This window comes from Erpetoichthys calabaricus, chromosome 6 (genome assembly GCF_900747795.2).
Source record: "Erpetoichthys calabaricus chromosome 6, fErpCal1.3, whole genome shotgun sequence".
In the NCBI taxonomy this organism is placed as follows: Eukaryota; Metazoa; Chordata; class Cladistia; order Polypteriformes; family Polypteridae; genus Erpetoichthys; species Erpetoichthys calabaricus.
This window is the reverse complement of record NC_041399.2, coordinates 48,839,846-48,849,872: the sequence shown is the minus strand read 5'-3', so window position 1 is coordinate 48,849,872 and position 10,027 is coordinate 48,839,846. Positions and strand designations below refer to the sequence as shown.

At 38.9% G+C, this 10,027-nt stretch overlaps 1 protein-coding gene across 2 annotated transcripts in view; it reads left to right on the top strand.

Annotated features, from left to right (window-relative positions):
* Positions 1–7,991: 7,991 nt before the first annotated feature.
* The window catches only part of ca8 (carbonic anhydrase VIII), a 162,269-nt gene continuing 160,233 nt past the window's right edge, over positions 7,992–10,027 (top strand). Inside the window, exon 1 of one of the 2 annotated variants that reach the window (XM_051929385.1) lies at positions 7,992–8,609. In XM_051929385.1, the coding sequence (XP_051785345.1) occupies positions 8,537–8,609 (73 nt within the window). In that variant the 5' untranslated portion in view covers positions 7,992–8,536. The remainder of the gene's footprint in view (positions 8,610–10,027) is intronic. The other variant, XM_028803561.2, reaches the window with a different exon arrangement.

Here is a 10,027-nt window from a genome sequence, read left to right as displayed (position 1 = left end):
TCTTTCAGCAGGACAACGACCCTAAGCACACAGCCAAGATATCAAAGGAGTGGCTTCAGGACAACTCTGTGAATCTCCTTGAGTGGCTCAGCCAGAGCCCAGACTTGAATCCGATTGAACATCTCTGGAGAGATCTTAAAATGGCTGTGCACCGACGCTTCCCATCCAACCTGATGGAGCTTGAGAGGTGCTGCAAAGAGGAATGGGCAAAACTGGCCAAGGATAGGTGTGCCAAGCTTGTGGCATCATATTCAAAAAGACTTGAGGCTGTAATTGCTGCCAAAGGTGCATCAACAAAGTATTGAGCAAAGGCTGTGAATACTTATGTACATGGGATTTCTCAGTTTTTTTATTTTTAATAAATTTGCAAAAACCTCAAGTAAACTTTTTTCACGTTGTCATTATTGGGTGTTGTGTGTAGAATTCTGAGGACAAAAATGAATTTAATCCATTTTGGAATAAGGCTGTAACATAACAAAATGTGGAAAAAGTGATGCGCTGTGAATACTTTCCGGATGCACTGTATATACCAATAATGGTGTACTGCATGATAACTTGCTGTAAATACACTTGACTTGAGCATTCCTAGTTTTCCTCCCCTTTCTCTGTACATTTACCATTCATTTGCTCAGAGGTTGATGTTGTGCTTGCTGTTTCCTGAGCAGCTCTTCTTTTCTCCACCCTAGCGACCCGCTTCTTCTCTTCTTTCGTCGGCATCTTTTCTCATTAAACTGATTAAATCAGTGTTTGTGTTGCAATTACTTAGTATGTTTTCCTTAATTTTTCACTTAAGCTGGCACTTACATTTTCAATCTGCCTCAAGAATGATTTAAGATATGAAAAGGTAGGGGAAATGACGGTGAAGGTGGTAGGGAATGAGAACGGCGCCCGTACACATGTGCCGCACGGCCGCCTGCTGGCCACTGCCGAGAGTTGATTCTACAATAAAATAAAATAAAAATACAAAGAGGAATAACCTTGGAGGCCAATCATCACCCCAAAAGCGGATAGTACAACTCCACGTATTATGTGTGTACCAAATTTCAGGTCAATAGTTCAAACGGTTTGCGAGCTACAGGTGATTTAAAGTCCTGGACAGACAAACGGACTTTAAATTCTGAATTATGTAATGCTTTTTAATGTATAGATTCTGTTTTGGAGTTTTTTTAATCATTTTGATTTATTTGAGAAAATGTTATTTTTATTCCCATCCCGTTCTATATAGCTCCAAAATCTGTACTAACCCCTACTTTCTATTCTGTTCTTTTTCCAGGTTTCCGGGGTGGCGACCTGCGCCACCATCACCTGATCAAAGCACTGTGATGTCCCTACATTGATGGATTAAAGGCCAGAAGTCCACATGACCGTCATCATCAAGTTCTTCCATGAGAACCCTGAATACCATGAGGACTGATTGAGGTCATGTATGTTAGGTAGAATGCCCAGAGGGGGCTGGGGGGACTCGTGGCCTTGGAACCCCTGCAGATTTTTTTTTCTCCAGCCGTCTGGAGTTTTTTTTGTTTTTTCTGTCCTCCCTGGCCATTGGACCTTACTTTTATTCTATGTTAATAAGTGTTCCCTTATTCTAATTTTTATTTATTTTGTCTTTTTTCTCTTTCTTCATCATGTAAAGCACTTTGAGCTGCATTATTTGTATGAAAATGTGCTATATAAATAAATGTTTATTTACATGGTGTGGTAGTATGCATAACATTACTATAATTGTCACTTCAATTACATCACGGGATGTGACAGGATAAATATGGTGGTAGTTCTGTTGCACACTATATCCTACAGTAGAATAAAATCTCTGAACTCCTTTTTAGCAATATCCGGCTTCCTAACAAGTAGGCGATTACTGATTTCCATCTCGCCCTCGCATTTTGTTTGTCGGATTGTTTGCTTCTTTTGGTTTTGACTTGGTTTTTCGACAGGAAAAAGCACAGATGGAGCTTACATTTAGCGCTGAGTTCATCGTCAAGTGTTTCCAGTAAAGATCAAAAATGGCTTACTTGATAGGGAGTATTTCTGAATGGCTATAAGACACTCACTTTCAGACATCTACTACTGACTGCACAACTGTCTACCTAGTTGGGTGCTGATTTTTGCTCCATTGCTTTTTAAAATCTTCTTGTAAAAGAAAGGTTACATTAAAAAAACACTAGAACTAGCTGTGTATTTTTTTAAATGCATAGAAAGCGCTTAACTTTAGAACACAATTTCACGTGGCAAATGCATATATACCATGTTTGTGAAGAAATAACTTGGGACTGGGACTGAAAAATGCTGAACTTATCCTTTGATTTTTGGTCTTTCGATTGCATTGCAATAAACTGTTTCTGTTCTAACATCCTGTAGGATCATACACAGATGAGTAAGGTAAATGCATTTGTGCATTGCCCGTGGGTTAATATGTTGTATCTGTTATTATATTCAAATATGAATGTGTTAACAGAATCATGGGCTCTTTACCCCTAACCAAATGTTGAATGTTCTCAATAGGTGATAGACAAAGCAAGCCATCCATCAGGTTATTGTGCATAAAGCTGTGTTGTGCATATCTTGTTAATACAGTATCTTTTTCACATATTCAAATCCATTTGTTCTTGATGTTATCATATTATACACAATACTATTTATTTCACAGCAAGTACTTTATTTTTATTTAGACTTACATTGAGTACTTATCAATCATATTATCTAATTACATAAGTTACATGTATTATTTAGGACACCATGAACAGAGAGTTCTGTGAAAGGTACAAAGCCATGCTGATTCCTTACACTATGTGACTGATAACTGCTTCCTTGGAATGAAGACAAATAACAAGATAAAGTACTAAAAGGTAATAAAAGGTAGTACTTATTATTTATTAAGACAGACTGTAAATTGGTCACATTGATTGTGATTAATTGGCATCTCATGCATGGTCTATTTCTTGCCTTCTATCCAGAGGTACTGAGAAAGCTCCTTGTGACCCTGATATAGTTGAGCAGGTTAGGAAATAGATGGATGAATGGGTTATGATGGCATCCCAATAGCTTCGGCCTCACAGCTCCAGGATACTGGATTTGACTCCTAGCTTGGTAACTGCATGAATTTTACTAATTTGTCCTATGTTTGTGTGGATTATCAGCAGTAGCTCCAGCTTTCCTCTCACAACACCAAAAAACATAAGTGCTAAGTTAATTTCCATCTCTCATCTTGGATGGAATGAGTGAGTGAGGATTTTTAGTTGAATGTTTTCTGGATGAACTGCTTTCTGCTCAGGGTTGGTTTCTACATTAACCCTAAGCTGCCAGGATGGCCTCCAGCTCTGCGTGACCCTATAGTGGAGTAAAATGTTTCAGGAAAAGGATGGGATGTGCTTCAATGCAGTGTAATGACTTGCACTTCGATATAAAGTTTCACACAGGAGTTACCCATTCAGCTCAAATAGTTTTGGTTTCTGCTGCCATTATCTATTCCTTTATGGCTTTGTGCTAAAATCACTTAAATATTTTTTTACCTCATCAAAGAACACTTAATAAACCATAATGACAAAGCAAAAACAAGACTTTAAGAATTTTACACAAATTTATTAAACATAAAAAACTATAATATCTCACTGACACAAAAGCTTTGCTATGACACCTGAAATCTGCATGAGGTGCATCCCATTCTACTGACCATCATTGAGGTGTTTCTACACCTTGTTTGGAGTCCACAATTTGGTCAATTCAATCGATTAGACTTGATTAGGAAAGGCACACACCTGTCTATAACGGTCCCACAACTGACCATGTGTATCAGAGCAAAAACCAAGCCATGAGGTCGAAGGGGCCGCCTGCAGAGCTTGGAGATAGCATCGAATCAATGCACATATCTGGGGATGGCTACAAAAAAAATCCTTTAACATTGAAGGTTTCCAAGAGCAACGTTGCCATGATAATTCTTAAGTGGAATAAGTTTGGAACAAACATAACTAGAGTTGGCTTCCCAGCAAAACCAACCAACCTGGAAGAAGGGCCTTGGTAAGAGATGTGACCAAAAACCTAGTGGACCTCATTCTATCTGAGCTCCAGATGTGATATCTGTAAGAAACCAGGCACCACTCTTCACCTGCGCAAAACCATTCCAGCAGTGAAACATGATGGTGGCATCATCATGCTGTGGGGTTGGTTTTCAGTGGCAGTGGTTGGGAGGCTAGTCAAGGCAGAGAGAAGGCCGAACAGAACAAAGAACTGAGATATTAATAAAAACCTGCTCCAGAGCAATGTGGACCTCAGACTGTGCCAAACGTTCACCTTCCAATTGGACACGACCCTCAGTACCCTGTGCACATAGTACAGACAACACAGCAGTGGCTTTGATTCAACTCTGTGAATGTTCTTCAGTCGCCCATCCAGACCCTGGACTTGAACCCAATTAAACATTTCTGGGCAGACCCAAAAACAGCTGTCTGACAGTCTCCATGGAACCTGACAAATCTTGAGAGGATCTGCAGAGAAGAATGGCAGAAAATTCCCATATCTAGTTTTCTGAAGTTTATCACATGATGTTCCATGAGAAATGTTCCTTCTCAAGGAACATTTCACAATTGACGAAGACACGGCTCGTACATAGTTTGGTCTTTTCTGTGGTAACATATGGTTGTGAAACCTGGACGATAAAGAAACAAGATAGAAGAAGAATCAACACCTTCGAAATGTGGTGCTGGAGAAGAATGTTATCAACACCATGGACGGCCAGAAGAACGAACAAATCAATTTTGGAACAAATCAAGCCGGATATGTCTCTCATATCAAGGATTACCAAGCTATGACTTGCCTACTTTGGACATATCATATGAAGAGAGCGATCACTGGAGAGGGATATCATGGTCTGAAGAACAGAAGGAACAAGGCAAAGAGGAAGACCAGCTATTTGATGGCTCGACACAATCAAAATAACGGCGGAGGAGACACTGGTGGACCTATCTAGACTTACACATGATCAATCTTCCTACAGATCGTTCATCCATCAAGTCGCCATGGCTCGGGATTGAGCTGAAGGCCATTAATATATAATATATATCACTTGATACCCAAGAAAACGCCAGGCTGTAATTTCTGTCAAAGCTGCTTCAAAGAAGTACTGAGTAAAGCATCCAAATTCTTATGTCAGTTTATTTCACTTTTCTTTAATAAATTTCCAAAAATTTCTAAAATCTTGCTTTTGCTGTGTCATTCTGGGGTATTGAATATTGTTTGATCAGGGAAAAAATAATTTAAATGATTTCAGCATAAGGCTGCAACATAACAAAATGTGTTAACAGTGAAGGGGTCTGAATACATTCTGAGGACACTGTATGTCTGTTACCTCTGTATCAGTTAGATACTACATGCTGTAAAAGAGGGGTGGGGCTTGAAGGGACACCTTGTTTAATGTCCAGGATGAAAATAAAATAAGAAAACAGAAAACAAATACTGCCTAGAAATGGCATGTTTACAGCTCCATTTAGTGTCCATTTTTAAATGCTTCTTGTGTTTCCGGTGATAGAACTCCACCCTCATTAAAAGCAGGCTTCTAAATGATGGACAATAGTGGCTGATTATGCCATGCAAAAAGACCAGGGCTTGAGGCTCAAAACGCAAATTATGTCGGCTCAAATGGAAACTGCGTTAGTGGCTGTGCATCAATGCTAGCAGTTCCCTTTTCATTTCCCTTTTCCAAGACCCTTAAAAAGCATTTATGTATGTCAATGCATACTACAAGCAAGCTTACTGCTGCTTGGTGTACTTTACTTATGTTGCATCTTGTATTCATGTAGAGCAAGCTCTGTACAAGCGAATGCATTCTACATTGAAGTAAATATAACGGTGGAAAAGATCATTTGCATTTAATCATCTTAGCTGCTGCCGGCAATGAGAACAACTCACAATCGTCAATCAGTAGTCAGCAGTTATCAAATTACCACAATAAATTCTTGAAGAAGTGATCATTTTTCCAAATTAAAACACTTTCTCTATTTGTGTCCATGTCTGCCATTCTGGACTATATGTTGGAATTCCCTGACACCTCTAGAATCATCACACTTTAAGTTGAATGTACAGCATTATGAAATTGCTGACTGCAGTTTCAGATCTCATTGCTGAACTATGTCTACTTACATCAAATTTAGCACAGCATAGTCCTGCTTGCCTTTTTTGTCATGTCATCCAATAGCATGCTGCCTGATAGAGCCGGTGCTGTACGAAGGGTTAACAGGTACAGTGAGGTCAGTCACAATCTTCGTCCATTTTGTTTTTCTTTTTTCCATTTTGTCATGAAATGTAAAATACAAGGCATCAGAGAGATGAGTTTCTGTTCAGTCTGTGAGGTCCAAAACCGCCACATCTTTATTCTTCATCGCTTCATTACATGCATTGTACTCCCAGATGAGCATTCATTGATTGTCAGCTTTCATGCAGAAAAAGCTCAGCTCTATGAGTAAAGACAAAACCAAACGTGTTTGATTTGTCAGGGCGAGTTGCAGACTAGTTGGAGTGAGTTGCTGGGTATGTCAGACTATGCGACTGACCTTCATGGGATCACACCACTGACTGTCTCCAACTTGCTATGATTATGTAAATGAAGACTACAACTGAAAATCACTGGAAAAGTGATGAAATGTGACATGGCCTTTACTGTATGTGTGCTAGGGGCTGACTAGTACCTCACATGATCTGATTGTACAGATTGTAATGTAGAAACTAAGTAATACACTTTACACATACAATAAACAGTCAATTAATGCATTACAACATATGACTCCTAGAATTATACTTCTATTTATTTCAAAGTATTTTTTGAAAATGAAAAGAATTAAATAACAATTAGATGAAAGTTTCACTTAATGAAAACATCCTGCATGTGCAGGCTGCAGTTTCATTTGAGTCTAGCAGCCTTTGGTCTTGGGATTCAATGGCTTCATGCATTTAAAAAATTTGTGATACTCGTTGTAGTGGATGAGTGCAAGGGAGAAGACACCAGTTAGTCATAGCTCACACTCTGAACAGTTTGACATCCGTGGCAGAGCGACGGGCACTGAGCAGGCTCCTGTCAATAATGGAGAATCCACTGCATCCACTGAACAGTATCATCTCCAGACAGAGGAGCAGCTTCAGCGACAGACTGCTGTCACTCTCCTGCTCCACTGACAGACTGAGGAAATCGTTCCTCCCCCACACTATGCGACTCTTCAATTCCACCTGGGGGGGGTAAACGTTAAAATTATACACAGTTATTGTCTATCTATCTTTCACACATCACTAATCCAAAACTACATGACCCTGACAAATAAATAAATAAATAAATCACCCAGTCAGAGGGAGAACATGCAAAACCTACACAGTCAGTACCTGTGCCGGGAATGAAACATAATGGCCTTTGAGTTAATCACTAGGTCGTCTAGTGTTAAAATAGAATTTTCTAAAAGTTGGAGTTATTCTGTTTATCTTTTCTTCTGCACTTCCTACAATTCCTAACACTCATCACATCTATAAATTGCACAGAATGAATTTTGCTTGTTTAGCAACAGCTCCCTTGACTTTTTATGTAATCTGCTGAATTGTTGACAGGTATTCTGACTTCATTGCTTACTCTGTTTAAAGAAAACATTTCCTATTTTATCATTATATACTGGTGGTCACAAAGACTGCCTATGTAGTAATGACCGATTGCTTAGGATATTTAGGATTTACTAAGAGTTAAACTAAACACCCCCTACATCCCCCAAGAGATATTTGTTAGTGCCTGTCAAACCATTATCAGAATCCCTGCTGACTAGGACAGAAAACAAACAACTCAAAGTCCTAGGAGCAGCGGCCTTGCACTTCTCAAGGTTGTCTCAAAGGGCTTTGACTCTCAAAAGACTGCTTTCACAAAATAACACCTCCTTTTCCTCTGCTATGAAAACTGGGTCTGATTAATTGCACCCAACTTCTTGTTATCAGGCAGCAGCACTTTGCAAGTGGGCTCAGAGGCTAAAGTCTAACAAAGCTCTTCTGAGTCACCCGTGTATCAGGTCTGGGGCGGCCAATCAGCACACAGCGAGACTTCTTCATTTGCACAGCTCCCGGTGTCAGACTTCAGTCTACCTCAGCTGGGTTGGGATTGCTGCTGTTCCTTTTCTGTGTGGCTCAGAGTGCTCCAGATTTGACTCTGAGTGAGTGAATGCAAGCTGCTTGCTTGAGCGTCAGGAAGGAAAGAAAAAACAGAGCAATTGAGAGAGAGAGAGAGAGAAGCCACGCTGTGAGACTGCTCTTCTCATTACTGTACAGACTTGATCCACAGTGTCCTGCTGCTGACACCAGATCTCATTCATTCCTAAATTTTGTGATCTGAGCAACCCTGCACTTTTCATATCACTGCAAAGCTGGACTGAAGCTTTAAACATCACTGCCTGGAGAGTTTGCTGTACTTCTTCTGCTATTTCAAGTGACTAAAAAAGGCTAACTTTTTTTTTTCTTTGGAAATAAACTCCAAGCACTTAAAAGAATCCTAAAAAGAAACAGAAAGCACATTCAGACCTTAATGGCTGACAACAGTATTGAAGATTCTGATTATTATCCACATAAAGAAGATTTGGAGTGGGGATATGAAGAGGGTAAGTGTATTCCTTTCAGTTTATATTTACAGCCTTCACTGAAGCTTTGCAAATAAACACATTACTGAATAAAAAGTCAAAGAAAATGCAGATTAAAAAAAAAAAAAAAAAAACTTAATCATTAAAATAAATAAAATACAGGAATAAGCATCTGTGGTTTCAAGGCCATTCTAATGGCTTCCCCCTTTCCAGGCCTACTAACTAAAAGGAAAAGATAAATAAAAGAGATGCAACACAATCATTTAAGAAGGCAAACAAGAAAAGTTAAGTTCATGGAGGGATGAGTATATGTGTACACTGGGCTTGAACCTGACCTCAAGTCGTACCAAGGTGTAGGGAAATGATTTCTGCATTTGAGCAGCGTCTTTTGATATTCTGACTGGTAATTTGTGTCTGTCTTTACGTGCCTTTATTTTCTTTTTTCTCTTGAGGCTTTCAGTGCTAGTTTTTCTGGAATTCATTGTGCTGCTTTTAATGCTGATCGCCAAAAATAAACTTCTAGCGACAAGTGCAGTTACACCCACCGATTTTGCCAGCTAAAGCATAAAAGTTTTTCTTTCTTTCTTTCTTGAAAGAAATATTTTTTCTTATCCTTTTTACTGTATTTTGTTTAATAATGTCAAAAATGAAAGCTTCACTAAAAGACTGTGATTGTCATGATTTACACTATCTTTCATTCTTTCTTTATTGAAATCATTGACTTTGACTTTATTTTTTGTAATTAAATCCTTTCTTTCTTCCTTTCTTTCTTTTTATTGCTCACTTGTTTTATTTGATGAAGCAGGTTAATTCAATTTTCAACAATTTAAAAAACTTTCTTTTACCTTCCCTTTTATTTTTCTATAACTTTGTTTAATTAGATCAAAAAATAAAACTTTCCCTAACTTTGTGATTTTGAGCATCACAGTGGCAGAGTGAAAACCCTGCTGGCTCACAATAAGGAGACCAGGGTTTGCATCTCGGGTCCTCCCTGCATTGAGTTTGCATGTTCTCTCCGTGACTCTGTGGGTTTCCTCTGTGTGTGTGTGTGAGCTTGCCCTGCGATGGACTGGCACCCTGTCCAGGATTTGTTCCTACCTTGTGCCCTATTCCAGCTGGCCTTATCGCCAGCACCACCACAAACCTGTTCAGGACTAAGCAGGCTAGAAAATAACTGACTTTGTGATGTTCTTGAAGTTTATCTTTTATCCTTCCTTTTTTTAAATCACTGACTTTACTTTTAATAAATGAAGCCTTTCTTTCTTTCTTTCTTTCTTTCTTTCTTTCAATAGAATTAAAAGGGATTTTTTTTTTCAAAGTGGTTCTTAAACATGCTTTAAAAAGTTGAGCCACTGTCTTTCTCTCCAGTAATGTTAATGGTGGGCGTACTATGAGCTTTGGTGGGAAGATTTGACCAAGGAAGCACTGACAGAATCTTT